Below are 24,777 nucleotides of genomic sequence, written 5' to 3'. Positions count from 1 at the left end.
TCACCCTCTTTCGGTCTCTGTTGCCATTCCGACGCACATCCCTCGCAGAGGAGCACCATCCTGGCGGAGCTGGACAGGGAGCCGCTTCTCGGGTCCCTCTGCGCAGTGGAGGACTTCACCCGCCGGGATTCCGGTACCTCGCCCCCCCCCCCCTCTCCCCCGGGCCCCGGGAGAGCCTTCGGCGCGGAGATGCGCCCCTGGAGCGTAGCTCGCTGTCGGTAAAGTCACACAAAGAGAATGAGACTGTGAAGCGGCGCGACATTCATCACCCCGGAGGAGTAATAACGGCACCAGCCTGCATGGTTTTATATTGAGGATTTGTGCGCTTGATCGGGGCTCCGAGACACCCCGTATCCCCTCCACTCCCCTCTCTCCTCGCCCCCCCACCCCAATCCCAGCTGAAGACATGAGAAGAAAAAGCTCTGCTGCTGCTGCGGCTCTCTGCGTTTGAGTCTCCGGTCCGTCCGAGGGGGGTCCAGTCTGCACACCTTTCTTCATGTTGCAAGCGCCTGGTTTATGACAATGGATTACTTGCTTTGGGTGTGCAGCCTCGTTGTCCCTGTGGTCCTGGCTGTAGAAGGTATGTCGTTTGATTTTTTTTTTTTTTGGAAATATCTGCTTTTTTTGTTTGTTTGTTTGCTGCGTATAAACAATAGACTGTTTGGTTTCTGACAACATAACAGGAAAAATTCAATAAAAAAAAAAAAAGAAAAGAAAGAGAGCCACTGTAAGAACTGAACCAGAGCAGTCCACTCCATGTCTTCAGTTTACCTGATGTTTATTGTCTCAGTGGGAGAAACCGGACCCGCTTTTGTTTTCCTTAATTAGACCCACTAACAGCCCAATTGGTGGGTTAGGGGTTATTCCGTGATGACACCCCGCCCCCGGTGTTTCCGATGCGGCTTTTGGGACTTGTCCCTGTTGCTATTATCCTTGTTGTCACACCCGCCAGCGGAGCGAGGATGCCCCACCTGCCCCGCCTATCCTCCCCACAGCTGAGGAGGTTCGGTTTCCCTCCACGGAAGGCAGCGAGGAGAGGTGGTGGTGGTGGTGGTGGTGGAGGTGGGGGTGCGTCACCGTGAGGACGCAGATGATGCGCTCCGGAGGAGGTTTGCGCGCGCGCTGCTCTGTAGCCGACCGACCTGCGTCGGGCCGGTGGCCCCCTAAGCACGCGCGCGCGCGCCGCCGGATCAATTCCGCACATGTGTAACATATTAGATGACAAGTGTGTATTAAAGGTCAACGGCTTAACAAGTGCGCTGCGGGCCCTCTCCATCAACAAGGGAGGGAGGGGAGCGTTGCCCCCCTCAGGGGAGAAGCCCACCCTCGCCCGCTTCTCCTCGCTTCACCTCACCTCACTCCCCCTTCTCCTCCCCCCATCCAATCTGCCTCTGCTGGACCGTGGCCAGCTTGATCCCTCATCAGTTCTGGTGTCAGCGAGTAAATCAATGCAGCGGCGGCAGCACTGAGAGTCCCAGTGGGCTCCCCACGCAGAGACGATCAGCACCACCAACTCCACACCCACTCTCCTCCCCAGGCCAGAGCCCGTTACTCAAAGCTCAGGGGTTAACTAATGTTTGTCCTCTGAGGATAAACATGAAGGGCAGATCATCAGATGGGTTTAAATGAGCTGGAAGACAGGCAGGCACAGCCAATTTTTTTTTTTCCTTTTTCTCCTGCAGGTTGCTGTTGGCATGAATGTGGCATCCTGTTTTTCTTTTTGTTTTGTTTTTTTATTGCTAGAGTTTGTACAAAAGCTGGGAGTTTGAAGGGGAGAGATTATCAGGGGCTCCACCAAGGAGCGAGAGACACAAAACAACAGCAAAACAAAACACACACACACACACACACACACGCACACACACACACACACACACACACACACACCCACACACAAAACAAAAGGCGATTGAAAAATACAGTTTTACATTCCTGTAACTTTGCAGCTAAAAGCTAAAAAAACAAAACAAAACGCAATCTATTGGATTTTGAAATATAAACAAAGCAATTATTGATGATCTGGTTCAAAAAGCTACATTTAAAAACCCATATAAAACAGATCGCTTTTGGTGTATAGTTAAAGTCTATCACAAGTTGAGTCGTTTTCATCACCTAATGTTTGTTTTGCTGATAAACCAGTGGTGGGTGATATGGACTTTTTCACAATGTTTTCTTGTACTACTGCAATAAAAGTGACAATAAAATCCTTTTTTTCTGGCTGCGACTGCATCACACAGCAATCATAGCCATCCAAAAACAAACACTGCTCTTGAAAAACATTCCCATTTGTAACATCGTCACCTTCCTAAAATAATAGACTAAGTCATTTCTTGCCAAAAATGACTTTTCTTTTTGTTGCCTAAAACATCTTTTGGGAAGAAAGAGGTGAATTTATTTATTTATTTATTTTTTGTCGTTGCAAAAAATGACTTGGGTCGTTGTTTTCGGAAGGTAACAATATTCCTCGTTAGGACACCAGTCACGTAAGGAAGTGTGATTGGAATCATGCAGTAACTACATTTAATCATAGTTTCAAACGTATCGATGCTTATTGAAGCTGTCATTGAACAAACAGTGGAGAAAAACGGTAAAACTAACAATATGAACAGCTTTGTGGGGTTTTTCAACATCGTTTATCAGAATTTATTGTGACGACAATAAATCAAAAATTCTTATTGCGATAAGAAATGTGTCACAATAAATGATAAACGACACGATGAATGACAAATGAGTCATTTGAGTGCGCTCATAACGCAAACTGTGTACAGACACACATTTTTCTAACCTGTATGAAATAATTTCACGTTAATTGCTCATGAGGGCCCCCTGCAGGCGTGTTCCCGCCTACGCCAGGGGCCTCTGCCTTGGGCTGGTTCTGCTTCCTGTTTGCAGTTAGCTACATTGGTGCCTCACCTCCTGTTTGCACCACCAGACTGCAGTAAAGGCCTCAGCGTCTTTGACATTTTTATGTTATAATTCTCTCATTTACAGTCAGCGTTTACTGTCCTCTCATTTTAAAAGCTAATAAACCAGATGGATGAGCTCTCGGAAAGAGACTTTATAAAGCAATCTGAAGGATCTACGTGTGTCTGTGTGTTTTGGCCGTTTTTTGTTTCCCCCCCCCCTACCAGCAGGGGTGATCGTTCTGATTCTTCTGCTCTCTCCGTACGTCTTCATATCGAGTCAAACCGTTATTTGCTGACCTGTAAAAGCAGATTCGAGCGGCCGCAGAGAAAGACTGAACTAGGTCAGCTCGACTTGTTCAAAGAGCTTCTCCTCAAGCATCAAGCTGAGGATCAGTATCAACTCTCACCGCTGCGGTTCACTCCAGAGATACGCATTCCAGAGCAAATCAAGCTCGTAGGCAGGAGCCTGTATGACGTTCTCAGTGTGATAATCTCTGTTTTAAAAAATACAATATTTTGACAACATCCTGGTATTTATTAAAAAACAAAAACAAAAAAATAAGCGATCTAATTTCTTTGACCTAAAACACAAAAGTTACAATTAATCCTAATCTTGCTTTGCTTAAAATTGCATCTCTATTTTGTTAGTTTGACACTAGGCTTGTCACGGAAACAAATTTTACTGGACGATAAATTGTCCCAGAAGTTATTGCGATAAACGATAATTTTGTTGTTTTAACATCATTTTACACTGGAACTGGAAGATATTTAAAATATCCAAAAATAAATAAACAAAACAAATAAAATGAACTATGAAGTCTCTGTAAGCAAAATTGTCCTTTTTAAAAAAGTGACTAGTTGAGACCAAAGCACCAGACTGAAGACTTTTGCCATCTTGTTTTTGGTAGAAACAGAGAGAGAGAAAAGTGAAAAAATGATAAATCATATAAATTATTTAGCTCGTTTTAATTCATCATGCAATTAATTGATTTATTGCGACAGGCCTGTGTAATAACTTGCATTTTTTGGCTCAAAATATAAATTTTAGTGTTCTGCTCGTTATAGTGATAGTCAAAAGTATAATAAGTGTATATTAGCTTGTTAATTAGTTGAAGTGTCCAGTCACTGTTTATAGCACTGATGGTTTGTACTCTCTATTTTCACAACTGAAAATAATTTCCAAACTAGTCCTCCTTGCAAAGTGTGGCAATCTAGAGGCGACGTCGCTACCTCTACCTTCGTTTCCTAAGAAACGTACACGACAATCATTTGCAAAATTGGTGCATGTGGAATTTCAAGTTTGTACGCGTAGAAGTTCACGCAGGCCAGTGACGCGACTCAAGAAAGTTGCGTCACTAGCCTGCTGTCGCGTCTCGTGTGCTTGGTTCGCCCCGAGTGGCAGAAACGTTTTGTCTTTTGCTGTCGTTCGTTGCTACTCCAAGTTTCGAGCCCATTAGGGTCGGAATGCAGTAGCAGCCTTTCAGCCATCTCAACAGCAGTGTGCAGCAAAAGATGGAAGAGGGGCAGATCTGCCCTACAGTAGCAGTTTCCCCACAGAAAATTGCAAAAAGAAAACAACTTGTACATCAATTGCACCCAGTTCAATGTGTCAGCTGTAAACCTAGCTTAATCCATCTCAACTGTCACTGCTACTGGTGTTTAAAAATCCCTAAGTAAAATAAGCGAACAATGCTTAGCCTGTAGAGGGAGGGGAGGCAAGTAAAGTCTGGTGGCCCGCCAGGCTTCAAACACACTGAGAGAAACCCTGTATAGGTTTCAAGCATTCTGCATTTAGAGGTCAGTGAAGCTTCTGGAATTAGGAACATCGATATTGAGCAATTGTAGCTAATGGTATTTATTCCAGTTGCATTGATTCTAGAGCATATGTCCGGTTCACATGGCCTTTCTGGTGATCAAGTTTTTTGTGCTACAGTGCTAAATGTGTAGGGATGTGATGTGAGGGAGTTATCTTCCAACATCTCGTCTCTCAATTGACTACCAACTGTCTTCTATTAAAATTAAACGCTGTAAACGGCAGTGTGATTGAGGTAGTAGTAAGAGGGATGGCTTGGAGTTTGAGCAACAAGAAATGTGTTCAAAAAACAGAATTTGTCTTTCCTGTAAGCAAGAGAAAACATTACAGCCCTTTTTTCGAGGCAGTGTGCAAAAACAGGTGGGGGAAGGGCAGATACTGTGCAACTTCATGCTCAATAGTTAGAAAAAAGAAAAAAAACCACTAAAGTTCTTTCCCTGTCATCTCATTAAAGGACATTATTAAAAAAAACTTGACCCAACACACCCCGACACTCCTACAAATGCCTAAAAGCTGGATTTATTTTACCCCTTCGTTGACTGTTGATCGTCACTGATCAATGGTGATGATGCTTTTTTTTTTTTTTTTTTCCCCCGTGAATATTTCATGTGTTTGCTGGCTGGCTCCAAGTGTCAGTGCGATACAAGGGATGCCTCCCCTTTCATCATACCCCCCCAACCCTCCTCTCTCACAAAGTGAATAAAACATCAGCATGCATGAGCTCCCCAAGCACTTGGAGAATACAGAGTTGTGTGGCATTTTGGCTCCAGCAGGCGATCAGAAAAAAAGAAGAAAAAAAAAACAGCATTAAATGCCACTAGTGGTGATGCTCTAAAGTTCCCACTACTGCATTGTTTTCTTACCCCAGGGGGTGAATGACTCCACCTCTGCTGCAGCTTTATGAGTGAGGTGGAGAGCAGTGAGGTGGTGGTGGGGGTGGTGGGGGGACCAGAAATCTGGATTTGAGTTGTAGCAGTTCTGCCTATCTCAGGGGTGTTGTAAATTTACCAGGAAAGGGGGGAGAACTGTGGAACAAATGGGATCTTTCTCAACCTTAACTGGTCTCTGGGAATTAGCGAGTCGACACGCTTTGGAGAGGAGAGTTACTGGCTGACGGAAACCCTTTTTTATGTTGCCATTTCAGTGTTTTACGGCGGCACATGAGCCGGGAGTCGGCTCTAAGCTCGAGGATAGGCGTCATTATCCTCTCTCGTGTTGGCTGCGAGGTTTTAACGGCTTTTATGATTCTGGAGGTCTGCGAAAAAAGGGCCTCGTTCGGCACGTTTTCCTAAACGCCGTCAAATAAGTGCCGCATGAGATGAAAGGACATTACATGGATAAATAGGGATGTGTTGAATAAATAAATGCACCTTGGAGAAAATAAGTGTGGAGAAATGATTTTGTAGCTGCAAACATTAAGAATCCCCTTTGATGTACGACAAAAATCAGGTCAACACGAATTAGCTCAACAATAGCTGATAGTTTAGAACTATAGGACAAAGCATATTTTTAGGCACAGTACCAGATTATATTGTTCATTATGACAATAATACTAACAGTAATATTATTGACAGCTGTGTTAAATGGGCAGTATTATGTATTCTCCAGACACGTCGGGCCAATTAATAGCACAATCAAGTAACCATGTTGTCTTCAGTTGTTTGATGTTCACTATGACTTAAAAGAAATTGTACTGTGTAGTTTAATGCCTTGAAATTGGGCCTCTGTCTCTTTAAAAGCTCCTGCTCTTCCAGAAAAAAAATCTAGTTCTTAACTGTAAAATAAAAACAGTAAAAAGGAAAATGTGTCAGCAAGTCCTTCCTCTGCGAGCTCAATGTCAGATTAACAACCACGGCACGAAACTCCGCCTTCAGGAAGTCATCACAACATGCATCACAACATGGCTCCTCTATTAAAACTTTAACAAAGTTTATGCCAGCGTTCCATCGAAGCGTAATGAACTCAGCAGATGCGCAGTTTCAACAGATGTTTGCTAATTAGGGCCGGCTAGTCTGAAGGAGTTGAATGGGGGGAATTGCAGTGGAGGGCTGCTCTGTGTGGCAGAAGCTTGAAAGCTGCAGCTCTGAGGAGGAGCTGCGTCTTGAAGGCGGGGCTAAGTCCAACCAGGCGTTTTGCACAGCTGAATGGTTGCCATGGAGATTAATTGATTTCTCAAACATGCAAGACAGGATCAGAGTAACACTCCATGAGTTTTTAATGAGGGAATAACATTACATGGTGTAAAGCTCAAAAATATCTATTTTACATAATACTATTTGTGGTTACACTGATGCCTATTTTGGCCTATTAGCCAAAATACTGTGGAAAGGACAAAGACAGCAAACTACTAAATAACCTAAAAGTGAAAATGTTTCAAAAATAGTAGTATATTTTTATATGTTATGGCAATAAGGATATCTCACTAGCAGTAGATATGTCCTTTAGCATCTTCACTTTGAGGAAACTGAGGCTAGCTTGGAAGCTAATGCCTAGCTAATGGCTATTCAGTTTGAAACCAACAGACAATGGCAAAATGACGCGTTTTAGAAAATGACTTATCTGGCACTGGAGGTCTTTACTAATCAGCAATTTGACAGGAAGGGTTTGTAGGAAAAAGGGGAAAACATGAGAACTTCGTAGGACTTTGTAGGCTTCGTAAACCAACAGAGACTCCGAGCGCCGAGCAAACCTCTACTTTACTGTGTCATAGTGCATCGTACAAAAGCATTTATACATATGCTCATATAACTGGCTGGTATATATGGGCAGAGTAACATGTCTTTAAAATGAACTGTCGACTACACTGTAAATAACTCTAATAGAAATGTGAGGGCGATTTGCAGGTTTATAAAACAGCGTTTGCATTACTACTTGTTGTTTTCAGGTGGCAGCGGCTTTCGTCTCCGTCCTGATTCTGACTCAGAGTTTGCTCAGAATCTAATGACTGTTTCATTAAATTAAAGCCATTAAAATCAGCTGCAGGCAGGATATTTACTGATAAAAACCTCTTCCAGGCCACATCAGCAGTCTCTTTACCGTCTGCTGTGACTTACTCTTTTGGGGTTGTTTAGAAACTGTTTGTACCGTTTTCTTTTCTCTTTCTACTCATTTTCATATACAGGTTTTTTGTTTTATCATAAGCATGACCTGAAATGCTGGTTTAATTTATTCAGGGGACAAACAATCCAAACCAACCTGATGCTATGTGAAAAAGTAATTGACCCCTAAACCTAAAAAATTGGTTGCTAAACCCTTGAAAGCAATAATTGCCATCAAGCATTCGTGATAACCGACGTTGTGTCTTTAATATTTATAAAGAGGAGTTTTGGCCCATTCATCTTTGCAGAATTATTTTAATTGAGTCACACTGAAGAGTTTTTAATCATCAATGACCTGCTTGAGGTCAAACCTCTACGCCCTAATCGGATCTTTGATTAAACCACTCCAAAAGCTTCAACTTGTTTTGCTTTTGGACCATTCAAAAGCAAATGGTCCAGTTTGCTTTTGAATCCAGCTTCATCCAGCTCAGGGGTGGGCAATCCTGGTCCTCGAGGCCCGGTGTCCTGCAACTCTTAGATGTCTCCCTGGTCCAACACACTTGAATCCAACAGCTGAATCACCTCCCAAGTGCAGTCAAGTTCTCCAGAGTCCTGCTAATGACCTCATTATTTGACTCAGGTGTGTTGAAGTAGAGATACATCTAAAAGTTGCAGGAGACCGGCCCTCCAGGCCTGGAGTTGCCCACCCCTGATCTAGCTGGATGAAGGTGGATGGTGCTTCAAATGACCATCCAGCTTAGGCAAAAAGTCATCCTAAAATGGCAAGCTTCAGTCCTGAACTTGAAACACTGAATGTTCTTTACATTCGTGTTTGAATTGCCTGTTTTGAAGCAAAGACTTGTTGTCAAGATATGCCTAGTTTGGTGTTTTGCTATTGGAAACAAGAAGAATTTGTGCTAAATGATAACTAGCAAAAGTTTAGCAGTTGAATTAGTTTATTGTACAAAATTTCATATACAACTATTCTGAGATTTCTTAAATTTGCTGATAGATGATGAGTGCTATTCTGAATATATTTCATTTAACTGTTTCCGTCCGTCGCTGCCATGTTTTTTAATGACTTATCAAGTGAACAAGCTTATTCCTGTGTGACTTTAATTTCCTATTTAAGGGAAACTCCGCAACATCGACAAAAGATTTGCACACATTTGTACCGACATTTTCACACCTTGGCATCAAGCAAGTCTTTTCAGCAAGTCTAGCTCAGACAGATCGTGCTCCAGCCTTTGTTTTGTCCCATTTTAACTCGGCGTCCCATTTTTCCCGAATTCACCTAACTTTTTTTTTTTTTGCTAGCAGTGAAGCTCTAACCCACAACAGCCGCGCGGGCTTGACGTTGCCTCTGTTCACACGGGGACTTAAGCCCAGCTTTTACGGAGGCAGCGGCGTCAGGCCTGCAGCCTGTGTGCGCCTCGAAACGAAGTCCGCTTAAAGCATCAGCAGCAGCAGCTCAGACCTTTGGTTTGCTGAGGGTGACTGATTCTGCCTCCGTTGCCTCAGGGCACCTGGGAGAGATAAGGCAACGGGTGGGGGCCGACGCTCCAGATCGCCCGCTTGAGGGGTGGGGGGGCAAGTCGGCTCCCGTTCGGGAGCGGCCTGGTGCGCTGCAGAGGCCCAAGTGTGGCCAAGCAGAGACAACAGGCGCTGATTTCGCTGATTAGTTCCTCCTCCCTGGCTCAAGCCGTGCTAATCAGTAAAACAACCTTGTTCACAGGCATTTATTTGGGTTTAACAACTGAGGTTATTAGCTGCTGTCGTTCATTCCCTTCTGCAGACAAGCATGAAGGAACGAAAAAGGCTTTTAAAGCGGAGCAACGGCACTTAATGTAAATTTAGGTTTGCTTTGTGCATAAATATTACTTATTAATCATCCTGCTGAGGAAAAAAGGGGAATTTCTATTAACAACAATAGTAGGGTATGCTTAGTCTTTTGAAATGAGGATTTTTTCTGTTTTACTCTTCCAGCATATTCCAGAGGCCATTATGTTCAAAGAAAAATACAGCTCGACTTTAAATCGCACCCTTAATATATAATTCATACCCCTCAACATTATCTGCAATTACAGCTGACATAAGGTTATGTTATTATCGACTATTTTGTGTTTCATCTTTACTGGTGGTTAGTAGCAATAATAGTAGTGTTATTCATTAAGTAGTATGCCGTTTTCCTTAGGAAAAAAAAAAAAAGGTTTTCAGTTCCTGTCCTTATCGAAATATGAGGCAAACATCTTCATGCTGACTGTGTGACCCGGCGATTATTGATGGTGGCTGAGGCATCACAAGGCATTAATTAGTCATATGAGTGACATGAGCTGTTCAGAGTGGGGAACAGTGGGGATTCAGCGATACACAGCGCAGTAAATCATCATGAGTCATTAGAATCAGCTGAGATTTATCTCCCTCCCCGGCGCGCCGGTCCCCGCGAGGAGCCGTTTGCCGAGGAATACCTTCACATTTTCTCAACTGTCTGTTTGCTTTTCATTTTAACACCGCCAGAGCGTTTAATCTCATTGTTTTACCAACGTGGAATATAATATGCTGAAGGGGACGTGAGTCGGAAACGGGGGGCGATGCAGCCGGTTTTACGTGTGCTATACGGGCAGAGCTAACCTGCTTGGTGTCGGTTTAACGTAAAATCTCAAGAAAATGTGTGCAGAAGTAGAAAAAAACTAAACATGGCATAATAGCACTACTATTAACCACCACTTAATGTGGTACTTTGACTATAAGTAACCTACTAAGCAATGATGTTGGATGACAAAGCCTGACTTAAGACTCCACTTTACTTCATTCCTTAGCTGTTCTGTTTGGGTTTTTAGTAGCAATGCACAATGTATCGACACTAACATCAGTATCGGCCGATATTAGTAATTTTTCAACATATCAGTATCTGTCTGATAAATAAAACTGTGCCTATATGAACAACTGATACTTGTTTTTATCTTGCCTCAATGGTAGTGAAAAATATCGGTAAATATCTGTAATATTACTATTAGCCAACTCCTGAAAAATACCTTTTTACATGCAACAGCGCCTGCATGTGTGTAAATACTTTGTCTTCCTTCTCGTACACATATTTTTAATAAATACAAATATCTACACCGCATCTTTAAAAAAAAAAAAAAATTGTCTTTACGTTATCTGTTTCAGAAAAGTTTTCGTCCACACGGAATAAACACAAATCTGCATTGTGTTAAACATGCCAAAGGCCATAGGGGGCAGTGTAGCGCAAAGCTAAAATCTATGTCAGCCAATCAGATTGCTTCAAAACAATCAAGACTTCCTGTTAGGAATTAAACATGGCAGAAGGAGGTTCATTTGTGTGGACAAATATACAGGTTGAAGTACTTTTAATTAGAGTATTAGAATATAAAGTTGATGAAACAAGACAATATCTATTGGGAATCGTGTCAAAGCAAGTATGTGGATTATTTGGTGCATTATTTGTTGCAGACTGTAATATCCGGGAACCTAAAACCTCTTTAAGAGCGATACACACAAATATGGGAGTTACTCAAATCTCCGCTTTGGTATGAGCTTTATAGTGATTTGTGGTAGTTTTTAGTAACATTGGACAGAGTTTCTGAGTGGATGAAAGGCCAAAACACATAAAAATGTATTCATTTCCCCAGACACCCTGCTAGGTCTTAGTTTTGCTGCAGCTGAAGCAGGCACAGCTGGTTCCACTGTGCCCCCTAATGAGCAGAGTACAAAGCGGAGTGTGGGACTGATCTTATTGCCATTTGGCCATTTGGGCAGCATGTGTGTAGCTTGAGACCCGTTTTTTGGTTGTTTTGTGGGCAGCTGGTGTGCTGCAGGTGACTCAGGACTTGCCTTTTGTTTTGTTCCCATGTGGTAGGATGAGTGCTGGTTCTTTCTACTAAAGGGTTTAAGGGTTTGTGGCTATTGTTCTAGAGAACTGGTTGTTCATTTTGTTCCAGCTTGTGGCTGGACGGAGAAAGGACCAGTGCTTCCTTCACTAGCTAGTGCTGGTGGCTCATCGTTAGAAACCTGGGATTTTAGGATCCGGATTAGTTAGGTTTTTCCTTTGAATTCTAGATTACATTTGTTTTTCCTTAAATAAATTTACTACATCTTAGTTTTGTCTCGTTTCTTCATTCCCTCATCGTCTATTGCAATGCACCCTAGACTGGCTTGGTGGAACGCAACACAACCCCACACCACTAGCTGCTAGCTAGCAGGCTATTTCATGAGGTCCATCACAGGGAAGTGGAGGCAAAAATGCCTCTTTGCCATTGTCTTTACTTTTAGCTCCTGGCATGAATTTAAGTTCAGAACCATATTGGGCCAATCCAAAATGTTAGTAACTTTTAGTCTAATGAAAATGTATATAAAAATTTGATTGGAGGTACATATGAGTAGGTACATGTAGACTTGTTAATGTGTGTACTTGTTTGGATTTACATATAACTAGTGTGGCTTAAACAGGACAGCCGATCATTTGATTGACTGCGGAACAAAAAGGATGAGTTGCGTATGTTCATGTTCTTCCTATTTCTTTTTGGAAAATATATATGTATAGATACAGCCTGCAGCTATATATATATATAAATCATACTGGATGTGCATTCAAAATAAAGTCTTCAATTGTATTCAATACAATTAAATTAATGAGGTCAGACTTGCAGTGCTTATGTCACAATATCAGTGGAAAAACTAATTATACTCTTCCTATCTTTATATTTCAGTGCGTTTGTGTTTTTTCCTCTGGCTTTGGTGTTGTTCTTGTCAGATAATTCTCATTAGCAGATGTAAAAGTACAACAGCTTAAAATAGAAATGAGCTCACAAAGCTCTTCCCATTGATTGTTTAAAGCTTTATCTCTCAACTAAAATGTCTGATGACTGATAAAATACTAATTAAAAAAACAAACAAATGCAGTAAATAAAATCCCAACATCGGTATTTCTGAACTTTAAACACACAGAAGAACAAGAAAACACACCTAATGCTGAAAGTACACTTCCTGTTTGACCTAGAATAATCTAGTGAAAGAAAAAGCGATATACAATGGTAGTTTATAGCAACACGTAATGTTTCGTGTGTGGACCAAAAATCCGAGTTATGGTTTCCAGAGTATATTTTTTCATCTTTTTGATTTTTCCATTCATTGACTTGACAAACTTTATTTCAACATTATCCTCAATTCCATTATTTTTGTATGCACATTTTGAAGTATCGCATTAGAAAAGGTTGATGGAAATGGCTAAATTTGAAATAACTTCCTCAATTTTACAAAAAAAAAAGACGTTTCTAAGCTGGTTTGAGGCCGTTTTCGGCTTTTCAGAAAATAAACTAGTACGCTAAAACACACTAGCTTTTTCCAAATAAGTCGTGACGTAACAAACACTCCAATCGGCTGGCGGGTCTGTGCCTTACCAGAGGCATGAAACTTGGAAAAATCTAAATCTAAATGCTACTTCCTGCTTACTACAGCCACACTGAGTGTCAACACCTGACAAAGTTGTGCTTTGCGTAGCGTGGTTGATTCGCTCCAAACCAGTAGATGAAAACATGCCTATTTAGCAAGTTTGGATTTTTTCTTTTTTGCGTCATTTTAAAAGTTTGCTCAAATGCAACACGACAATTAGATGGAAACATAGCTGATGGCTTTTTGTGTAGCATGTGAGTTGTCCTGTTTATATATTATTCTTCCAAGATAACAATCTTGGCTGTTTGAAACGGGCGGCCATATCTTGCCAGCTTTGCAGTTGTGCCGCCCGCTTTCCATTTTCAGATGATGGACTGAACCGACCTCCGACCTGTCTGCTGTGTTCCTTGGTCTTCACGATGCCGTTTGCCCTCCAGTGTTCTCTACATTTATTTATACTGAAATTAAATCACAGACTGAATTAGCCAATAAAACCGAGGCTTCAACCAGTTGATAAAATTTAGATGCTCAGTTTTATCTGTAGCTTGTTGTAGCCATACTGTTGAGTTTCTGTTTGGTCCAAACAGAAATCCAGTCTAGTTCTGACCAAGTCTCTCTCTCTCGTGAAGCAAAGAAAAGCTTTGGCGATTACCACGGTTACATAGATACTGCAAGTTCTGCTTAAACCTACCAACCTCCTATCAGTACCACACTAAAGCTGACGAGACACTGTTTGCTAACTCCGGTCTGCCGCCACAACAGAACCACGTTTCCTCCGCTGCTCTACACAGAGCACGTTATTTATTTTAGCCCTCTCACACCCTCCTCCTTCTTCACTGTTATCAACAACTTGTGAGCAAATGGTGCACAGCAGGCGCCGTGTCATTGAGTCTCCATGAAGAAAGTGTAATTGTTTCCCTGATTATGCAGCAAAGGCAACAGAACAATGGGAGTCGGTGACGCTGCGGCTGTAAACGGGGTTAGTTCCTCTGAGGTGAGCCAAACCGACTGGACCGGCGGGCCAGGCGGCCCCTGGTCACTGGTTCGGATCCGGGCTCCTCCCACGTTTGTCCGAGCCGGTTTTTGGGGGCAGGGTTGCTTGTTGTTTGCCTTTTTATTTACAATTTCAATGACAATTCCACTTTTTTTTTTTTTTTTTTAAACGGTTGTTGTTATAGAGCTTCAACCTGAATGTGAGGTGAGTTTCAAATGTAGAGAGATTGTCCTCATGGAGGTGGTACCAGCATAAGCTCAGGCACGAGCTATTTAAAATGCTAAATGCAATTTATGCTAGCAACTATTAGCCTCCAATGCCGCCGGCTGTTGGGCCAAAGTTTCCAAAGCTTATCAGACCTTTCTGAACCACAAAGTCAAACTCGCGCTGAAGGCATCCAGGAGGACGCTTTGTTCTGAGCTCCATAAATGAGTGAGGACAGAGGAGTGTGTGCCAGGCGTGAACACACACACGCACACGCACACACACACACAGCTGCAAAACAGAGGCTTAATTAGGCTGCATCACAGATCTGCTGTGATTGTCAGCGCTTTCATAAAGTGAGCGCATGTGGGTGGAGGTTATGATGGAGAGGGAGAGCAGGCCTTACCTGCTTCCTTTGTCTTGTATGGGGAACTTGTGTGTCTTTAATGCTGTGCAGCCCCCCCCCCGCTCACACCATTTAACTTGAGCTCCTGTTTCCTCCCTCCTACTCTCCGTTTGCAGAAACCCTCATGGACAGTCGGTGGGCTACCACAGAGCTGGCTTGGACCACGTTTCCAGAGAGCGGGGTGAGTTAGAGTTAGTGTGCTTATGCATTTAATTTGCTTTGTGCATTGTGTTTTTTTTTTGTTTTTTTTCTTCCTTCTCCTCCAGCAGCATTTGTTCCATTTGCCTGTTAATAGAGCCCAATCTGCCTTGAACAGCGAGCCTCCCTGCTGTTTTATATCTTTGTTTTTGCAGGGAATGTTTACTTTCTTGGACAGTAAAAAGCACACGGCGACATTGTGTGAAATAAATGTGAGATTTCAGTGTGTACATCTTTCTGGAGTCCTTAAAAAAAAGTGCAAGAGTTTGCATGTGTAGATTGTACTTGGTGCCGCGAAATGAGCAAATATCGAGGCCGGAAGAAAATCCCCTTAATGTGAGGACTGCATAGGTGGGCCGCAGCTTCCGTCTCTCCCCAGGAAAGAGGGCCTGGCAACCTGGAAGCATGCGTCTTTTATAATACGGGCCCAGGAGTGCATTACAGGCAGAAATTAAGGGTTTTCAGTTGATACCCCCTGTAGGAATTGTGAGAAAATAAAACAACATGAATTTGACCCCAGGGCTAACAGCCTGACAGACCTCCCCCACACCCGGCCGGCGCAATTTGTCTTCGCTACGTGAGCGCAAAGTCAGTCAATGGAAATGCTGGGTTGCCATGGAAACCACCTCCACCAGCTCCCTTTTTTTTTTCTTTTTCAATCCCCCCCTTCTTTTACTCCGGGCCCACTCCTGAATGTCCTGGCATCCATGAAGTCATATGTCAGGACCGGCGAGGCAGCGCACCAGCCCCCCCCTTCACCCTCCACCCTCGCTCCCCTCACGCCCCGGCATAGCCCGTTTGTTCAGAGGCCGGCAATTATCATATTTGTCAGGTAGCGCGTCAACGTGTTGCCGGTGATTTACGACGTCTGATGCCGACTCTTTGGGCTCATCGTTTGGGGATAAATTGCCCGGCAGCCCGGAGACGTGAGATGAGTTATGCATTATTTTCCCTCCAGTTGAAATAATCAATTTCTGGGGCAGTCATTTGTTATGGAAACGAAGCATTCAGTTGAACTGGGAACCGAAGGGGGGAAAAAACCAGAAACATTGACGTCTCACAAGGTTATTTCCTAATGGACTGAATTTATTGACCAGTGGACAATATATATTAGGGCTTCTAATATTAGTTTGTATATAAACATCGCTGTTAAAAACAAATATAGCACTTTGCTAAGGTATTCCCACACATTCAAATGAATAACTATGAACTTATTAATTTTTAAGAGTCTAAAAAGGGTTGTACAATACTTTGTAGGACCAACTTTCAGTTGCAAATCTTTATCACCCCTGCACATCTAGATGCTTTGCCCATTCTTGTTAGCAAAGCAGCTCGAGCTCAGCTAAATTCAACGGAGAACACCTGTAAACATAAATGTTATGTGATCAGAGTTGGATTTAAGTCAGGACTTTGACTAGCCACTGTCTGGTCCAGTTCTAGTTGGGCTCGCCTCCATGGGCAATGTGTTCCTCACTATGTGGGCGTTCATATGGGCGGGCTGTGAGCACGCTGCAGCTGTAGTCAATTGATGTCATGTGGAGCGTGTATCCTTGGGCCACCAGAAATCTCTCGCTGTAGTTGTTTGTTGCCCCGTCCAGTTGATGCAAGGCATTCTCTTCCCCCGCAGTCGATTAAAAAGGTTTGGACCTCAAGGTTTGACCATGGAGTCATTGATTGGTTCAATCTCACAAACTATTGAGCTGGAGCTTGAACCATCACTGAAAATGATGGTTGAGATGTTGCTGACATAACTCTACGGGCCAGTCAACAAATGCAGTCTGCTGCCAAACAAATCGCTTGAGTGCAAAGCCCTTCTCCGGCTTATCCGGCCCTTTTGGGCTTAGCTGGATGAGCCGGAGATGGGCTGTTGACGTCTTTTGCGCATTTACCTTTGGGTGGAAAGTTTTTCCAAAATCTCACTGTGTGTCTGTTCATTGTGGGTTGCACCGTCCAGTTGATGCTGTATTTATTCTTCTGCCACAACTCATAAAAATGTTTGGACCCCAAGTTTATCAATGGAATGATCGATTAGCAGCTTCTACAGTCTTGTTGTGAATTGGTGGTTGAGATGTGGATATGGTTGATGTCCATCTATGGGTCAACACATGAATGCAGTCTACTGCCAATCAAATTGCTTGAGCACAATACCCAACTAGATCCAGCTTGAACCACCCAAAAAAACGAAGAACTGCAGTATCTGCAAACGCAGATTAATCTGGCAGGGGCTGACTGAGGAAGAACCGGTTAAGTTACACCAATAGAGACGAGGCATAAGAAGTTTACTTCCAGTATCGTTCTCGGAAAACACCATCATCCACATGTTTGATCATGGCAATCTGACAAGCAAGACTTCTTATGGGTTTTTACAATACTGACTTTCTTTGTGCCATATTTCTAATGCGTTTAAGTCAAAGTGCACCAATAATGTCTCGTTGGCAGATTCTCACACCCGAGATATGTATTTTGGCAGCTCCTCCACTGTTACCGTGGGAAGCTAAGCTGTTTCTCTGCACTGGATTGTATTCAGGGGTATCAGAGTAAAGAGAGTCAAGATAAGTCATTTCAAAGATTTACTTCACAATTAAGCAAACTGTGTACGTCTGACATAAATTCCTATAAAATATATTAAGATTTGCGGCTGTAATGAGACAAAATCCAGAAGCTCATGGGGCCTGGATACCTTTGCAAGGCGATGTGAAACTGTATTGTCATCACTGTTTTATAAATGCAAACACAAAGTCAAAAGTTACTTGAATTTTATCATCTAAGATGTTAAATCAGCGTTTCCTGAGCTCCAACTCGGCTGAGCGTGGCAGCTTTATGAACTAATATATGCAAATACATGCAGTCATGCTTCATGCGTATGAAGACGTAGTGCGCAGCGATCACACTGCTGGACCCGATCACACGGACGGAGTTCCGTTCATTAAAGGCACACGGGAACGTTTGAGTTTCAACGGTGCCGTTTGTGTGAGAGACCCAAATCTCGTTCCTCAAGCCCAGTCGACTGCGCCGCGTCAGATTTACAGACAGGTCGTCCTACTGAGAGTAGGATTTGATAAAGCTTTTAAATCGACACATTGCTGTGATCACAGCCGAAGAAGAGTGCCCGCCCCGCCCCCCGTTTCTTTCCCGCAGACCTCCGGCACGCGCTCGGCATCGGAACTAGTCAAACAGATAGAATGCGTGAAATGTGTTTTAATGGGAAAATGTTATCTATTAATAGCCCATAATGATTGGAATTTTCTGAATGATTCATGCAATTAGAAGCGTTTTAGCTGCAAATTATTCCTCACAGGCCTCGTGTACACAGCATGCTGCGGGAATGTGTGTCGGCGTGTAGGTGTGTGTAGGGGTGTGTGTGTGTGTGTGTCATTTCTTTTTTGTAATCCGTTCCAAGCGCCACAGGACTGTTTTGAACGTCTTCCATGCTTGAGCAGCTTGCATTAGGAAGCATTAGTTAACGTCAACAAACAACATATTAGATCTTTTTGGGTTTTCTAAGCGACTAAAGACCAGAGTCTGGGTTAAACAATGGCATATTAGGAGCATTGTAGTTAGGAAACCAAACGAAGCCAAAAAACTCAGAAATTTTCTAGAAAAAACTTCGACATTTCTGAGAGTAAAAAGTTGAAAATTTGCTAGAAAAACTCCCAAGATTTTGACATTAATCTCAGAAATTCTCTAGGGAAAAAATTAGTAACTTGGAAAACTTTGAAATTTATGATTAATCTCAAATGTTCTTAAAAAAAAAAAAAAAAAACTTGGAAATTTCAGAGTTTGAAAAGCGAAAAAGTTTCAACTGCAAAGTTTTCTCTACAAAGTTTCTGAGATTAATCTCAAAACTTCAGAGTTTTACTGGCAGAAATTCAATTGCCCCTTTTTTTCAATCTACAATCACCAACACTCGTTAGCTTTCCAGTCAGGTTACTGGGATTTGTTTTGACCGAGTTCATCTGTCTTTTATTTTTTTCTCCCCTCGCAGTGGGAGGAAGTGAGCGGATACGACGACTCCATGAGCCCAATCAGAACCTACCAGGTGTGCAACGTCCGGCAGCCGAACCAGAACAACTGGCTGAGGACAGACTTCATCCCCCGCAGGGGAGTGCTTAGAGTCTACGTGGAACTCAAGTTCTCTGTCCGCGACTGCGCAAGCATCCCCAACATCCCAGGCTCCTGCAAGGAGACCTTTAATCTGTTTTACTACGAGTCAGAGGGGGACATGGCTACAGACAGCAGCCCCCTGTGGAGGGAGAACCCTTACGTGAAGGTGGATACTATTGCTCCGGACGAGAGCTTCTCTCTGCTGGAGGCCGGCAGGATCAACACCAAAGTGCGCAGCTTCGGCCCCCTGTCCAAGGCCGGCTTCTACCTGGCCTTCCAGGACCTGGGGGCCTGCATGTCGCTCATCTCAGTCAGGGTTTTCTTCAAGAAGTGCTCCACCACCATTGCCAATTTCGCCGTCTTCCCTGAGACCGCCACGGGTGCAGAAGCCACCTCCCTGGTGATCGCGCCAGGGGCCTGCGTGGCCAACGCCATGGAGGTGTCCGTCCCTCTCAAACTGTACTGCAACGGGGACGGAGAGTGGATGGTTCCGGTGGGTTCGTGCACCTGCGTCGCCGGCTATGAACCCTCTGCAGACAGCACACAGTGCCAGGGTAAGAGCACAGGACTTTCACCACACACTGGCCTTTCACAGTATAGAATTGCTTTGACTTAAAACTGACAAACAGTTGATCCAACTACCTAGAAATAAATATAGACAAGATCAGAAGTTTAAGATGGATTTCCTTGACATTTTACAGAACTGGTGTGTTGACTTGGGTCAAATGTAGGTTTTCTACCACAAGCTTCTCACAACAGAGTAGAACTTTGACTCATTCCTCCTGACAGAACTGCTGGAACTGGGTCGGGTTTGTAGACCTCCTTGCACACACGCATTTTTTCAGCTCTTCCCACAAACTTTTTAATGTCAAGAACATGGACTTTGTTGTCCTTAAGTTACTTTGTAAGTAATGTAGTGTTAGCTTAGGGTCCTCGTCCTTTCCAGAGACCCATTTCTGCCAAAGCTTGAACTTCATGCCTGATGTCTTGAAATGTCGCTTCAATATTTCCACATAATGTTCTTGTATTATGTTGCCATTTACTTTATGAAGTGCATCAGTCCCTCCTGCAGCAAAACACCCACACAACATTATCCCATTCTTCACCTTTTGCAATCTTTACTCGTTTTTCCTCCAAAAGTAGCGATGGCCCTTAAAGTCAAACACTTACAGTTTAGTTGCATCAGACTGCAGCAGTTTCTTCCACCCTGGTGCTCTAGGCATGCTGCCCTGCATGTTTCAGATGCTTCCCTGCTTCACCACATTGATTTCAGTTGATGGGTCATTAACAAACTTGCTGAACTGCAGGGAAACATCTCCAACATGCAGGGCGGAGTGCCTTGAGAACCAAGGTTGGGAAACATGTCTCCAAAAATTAAGGATTTTGTTTCTGACTGCATTTGCCAAGTTTACACTGGCTTTTTTTTTATTTTTTATTTTACCTGACTTTTGGAACACTGGCCTCTTCCTCTCTTCAGCCGTTCATTTCACCGTACATAATGACAGCCTCTTCTTTTGGTTTGTTCCCAAGTTAGAAAGTTTAGTGATCTTGGTGTCTTAAAACTTCAGTTTGTTATTCAGGTATTTAGCAAATAGAAATAACTGTTGTGATCATAACTGATCTAAATCAAAAAATATTTAATTTCTGACATATCATGTGACCTTCAGGAACAAATGTAAACATCTGATGTATTTCTACTTCAATCCTTTTTCTTTAATGTGTTTATTTAATATTTATACAGAGAATAGAATAAACACCTACTGAATGTTTTCAGTAGGTGCTTAAGTGCTTATTGCAAATAATACACCTGTGTTATTATGTCAATAGCTTCATAATAGTGGTGAGTAGGTTTCTTTTAGATTCCATATTATTAAGTCTTTTTTTTCCCTTTCTTGTGAGGGAAAAATTCAGTTTCCTTCTGTCTGCCTGTTGACTGGAAGTGAGTAGCAATATGTAGGGGAGGGAGCAGCGCTGCATTACACTGTGATCCATAGAGCAAGAGAAATCTCACTTTCTTTGGTTGAAAGAGCTTTAGATTGAGGGAATGATGTGACGAAATATTCGTAACTTTTAGGCCCCGTTAAGAAAGAGACGGTTTAAGGTGCGTCTGCAGATGTTCAGGCTGTGCGTTCACACGGTTTTGGAGTTTTACGAAACTAGAAACGATCGTTTTTAAAACCAACATTAGAGTGAATACATTTCAAAGTGGCGATTTCATGTTTCCATGTGGCCGTGCATTATTTATTTATTTTTTTTAATCAATGACGTCATAGCTCCATCTTTTTCTCTCTCTATCCCGCTTCCTGGCGACATTCTGTGTGCTTCGGTCATTCTCTGGGAGTGTTGCAGAGCTTGTGTGGATGCACATTTTTATAAAAAAAAAAAAAAACATACCGAGCTCCTCTCTATGTGCGCAGGGCCTCACACTGTCATTTAAAAAAAAATTATACTTAATAAAACTGCAGTATGTAATGTATATAAAATGTTTTTTTTTCTTTTTTGCATGTTTGCTGAAACTATCACTGTTGTGACAGTTTGGTATGAGACAATCTGAAAAAAAAAAAAAATCAAGCTCCTCTGCCTTCTCCCAGTTCTAAATAGAAACAACCAATCAGAGCTAGGAGGCGTGTCTTAGCGCTGTCAAACACAATCTTGTGTGGCGCTGCTCCTCCCCCGTCCCTTCCACCCTTTGCTCTCTGTTATGCTGCGACTTCTTCCTGACCACAGAGCCTGTTGTGAAAAAGAGAACTTTAATTTAGTTGAGTTACTTCTCTTAAATTCAAATCCCACTTGAAATTTTAAGCATTTTCTTTCGGTGTCTTGTAGAATCAGAACTGTTCAGTAAAATGCAGGTGAGGCTTTCAATTCTCGCTCACACTCCTCTTCAGTAAGTGGCGGTAGTGTAAACTGAAACAGCCAGTAAAGTCAAAAGAGAAGAAGAGGCTAAGGCTAGTTAGCACAGCCACAGATGACGGCGGAGAAACGTTTTTCCTTTTCCGATAAGTCGATTCTCCGCCATTAGCCATGATGTAAGCATTTTTTCTAAAAGTTACATTCCGCAGCTCTAAGCGGACCACGCCCTGTACAGTATTTAACTTTTATTTTTATTCGTTTTGACTTTTGTTCAACTACAGCTCCTTTGTATGCTCAATGCAAGTCACCTCAGCCTGTGCCCTCTTCTTCGCATTTATTGTGTGGCTCCTGAAGGGGGGGGGACGCGGGGGATGAAGGAGGAAGAGGGGCAGGGGAGGAGTATGAATTAATGAGGTGTTGCAGAGAAGAGCCGCATACAAATATTGTGCAAGCGGGACAGGAGGGAAAGAAAGATAGTCGGATGGCACAAAACCGAGAGCCAATACATTTTCGCAGAGGCAAACGCAGATAATAGAATGGGAAGATGAATCCCAGAGAAGAGAGATAGCGTTGGGGAGGGAGAGACGGAGGGAGAGGGGGGTGCGGGGGGGACGAGGTGTGAATTGCCAAAGCGCGGACAGAAACAGCTGCTAAAAGGAGGGGAATGAAAATGGCAGCTGGCGGCAGGAAGTCAGAGACGGCGCACGCAAAACCTTCTCTCACCTGGGCGTGAGAAATGGTGTTGAACACGCGCCGGAGAGCTCATTCGTTGCCATTTGGCTGCTCAAGGTTAAAAGCTTGCCGCCGAAGCCTGATAAAAAAAAAAAAGCTCTCCAGGGCTTCAGCCAGCGCTTGTGATGAGGAAGTGTAATTTCCTCGGCGGCCTACCCGTTAGTTAATCTACAGGCGGCCACGCTCATTAACACCATTCAGACCAACGCGAGCCAACGCCGCCACGCCGACATTAATCACTCAGACGTTTCATTCCTTACCTCCGTCTGGCCGCTCCGAGCCAAACGCCGCATGAGATGGAGGGAGGAGGAGAGGGGAAAAGACAATAGGGGGAGAAATGGAGGATCAAAAACAGGAAAATCACCGTGCCCTCCAAAGAGGTTAATGGATTAAAACAAGACAGAGAGAGAGAGAGAGGGAGGGGGTGTGACTCAGCAGACACTCGAAAGAAATGAGAGGAAAATAAACTAAAGGAAATAATGGTGGGCTTTGTTTCATGCAGAAGAAAACATGGATGCTGAGCGCTTTGCATCGTTGCAGTTTTGGTCGTTTTCCAAAGTTTTGGGTACAAAATGGAGATGGCCGGACATTTCACGCGTCATGGATATACGAGTCTGCGTCCTTCCTCTGTCTCTTCTCTGCACACTGCTGCAGCTTACGTAACCATAACAAACAAAAACTGATTAAGGCAGGTCAACACTCAGAGGGGGGGGGGGGACAGACCGAGGAGATGAAAGCAGAACTCGCGCCACAAGCTTTGCTTCACTTGGTGTCTTCCTTAAGGTGAGCTGAGTGGAGCCCTGCACTGGATGGTGAATGTCATTAGATCCCTAGATCCATTTGTATGACTTGCAACATTTGATTATTTTTGGCCTGTTTTATACTTAGTCAAATTTCTAACCCTAATGAAGTGCAATTACTTGAGTGCTATACCTAAGTAAATTTTGTTTGAGTATCCTTACTGGAGTATTTATTCTTTGGGGAACTTATAATTCATCCCTTTAAGCTCAGCACAGACTTGTAGTCCGCTGTTGCTGCTTTTCTTCACTGAAACGTTGGTAAAAATGTTGTTAGGGTTAAATAGAGGAGCCATGTTGTGATGATTTACTGGAGGCAGTTTCAGAAAGAACAGTAGCTTCTTAAAGAGGCAGACACCCAATTTCAAGGCGTTAAATTACAGTCAATTTTCTTTTAAGTCATTTTTGATGTTCACAGCATTTTTATAACTGAAGTTAACGTAGCTACTTGACTCTGCTGTAAAATGCCACTAGATGGCTGGAAAATATATAACACTGCCCCTTAAAGTGGCGTAGATGTTTTGTAGCAGAGTGGTTCTACATGTCAATACGTTGTTTTAGCAAGTTACAAGGTTTTGTAAAAGCCCTCGTAAAACCATACAGCAATGTACTGTTTGTACTTGTGAATACTGAAGTATTTTCAAAACTAAGTACTTCAGTGCTTTAACTGGAGTAAACTTTTACTCGGATACTATAGTTGAGTATAGTATTTGTCCACCACAATGACAACCAACGATTTAAAGTAACTTCTCATAATCTACTGTAAAAGATTCTCATTTCCTGCCTGGACTCCTCTCAGGGGTTCCCTGGTAACTCTGGGCGGGTTCTAGCTACGGTCTCCATTTGTAGTGACCTGGGCGAGGCTGTGATGAGGCTGGGCACTGTGTGGATCCCGTGCAGCCCTCTCTTTTGTTCCTGCCTCTGTGCCCAGGGCCGCTTGGCGGGGACTGGTGGTGTGAAGAAGCCATTGGCGGTGTCACTGGCTGGCCTTTTGCTCTGTGGGGGGCGTGGGGCCAGCAATGGGCTGTGGGGATTGCGCTGTGCTGTGGTGGGAACCCCTCTTCCTCTTGGCCTTCTCTGGGCTGTCTCACCAGATGGGATGGCACTCTGCCCTTCCTCATATGGCGCTTTAGCGCTCCAGCCGCTGCGGCGGGTTAATGGTTGGGGGCTGTGGGGCAGTTTCTCCTCGTCAGCGCTGACCGGTCTGACTGCTGTGTGGGCTGTGTGGGTGTCTGACTGCTGGGATGACCAGGTTCCAGGTTGCAATTTAGTTTTACATATTTGACCAAGATGGTCAACCTATTGTGTTTGTCAGTTTCT

The 24,777-nt window shown here is 43.3% G+C and overlaps 1 protein-coding gene across 2 annotated transcripts in view; it reads left to right on the top strand.

Moving 5' to 3' along the window:
- The window catches only part of ephb3a (eph receptor B3a), a 69,204-nt gene continuing 44,427 nt past the window's right edge, over nt 1-24,777 (top strand). The window contains exons 1-3 of one of the 2 annotated variants that reach the window (XM_032565416.1): nt 1-580; nt 14,890-14,954; nt 18,957-19,629. In XM_032565416.1, the coding sequence (XP_032421307.1) occupies nt 517-580; nt 14,890-14,954; nt 18,957-19,629 (802 nt within the window). In that variant the 5' untranslated portion in view covers nt 1-516. The remainder of the gene's footprint in view (nt 581-14,889; nt 14,955-18,956; nt 19,630-24,777) is intronic. The other variant, XM_032565417.1, reaches the window with a different exon arrangement.

This window comes from Xiphophorus hellerii, chromosome 6 (genome assembly GCF_003331165.1).
Source record: "Xiphophorus hellerii strain 12219 chromosome 6, Xiphophorus_hellerii-4.1, whole genome shotgun sequence".
Classification (NCBI taxonomy): domain Eukaryota; kingdom Metazoa; phylum Chordata; class Actinopteri; order Cyprinodontiformes; family Poeciliidae; genus Xiphophorus; species Xiphophorus hellerii.
Note: the sequence above shows the minus strand (reverse complement) of the source record. Positions and strands in the feature narration are given on the sequence as shown.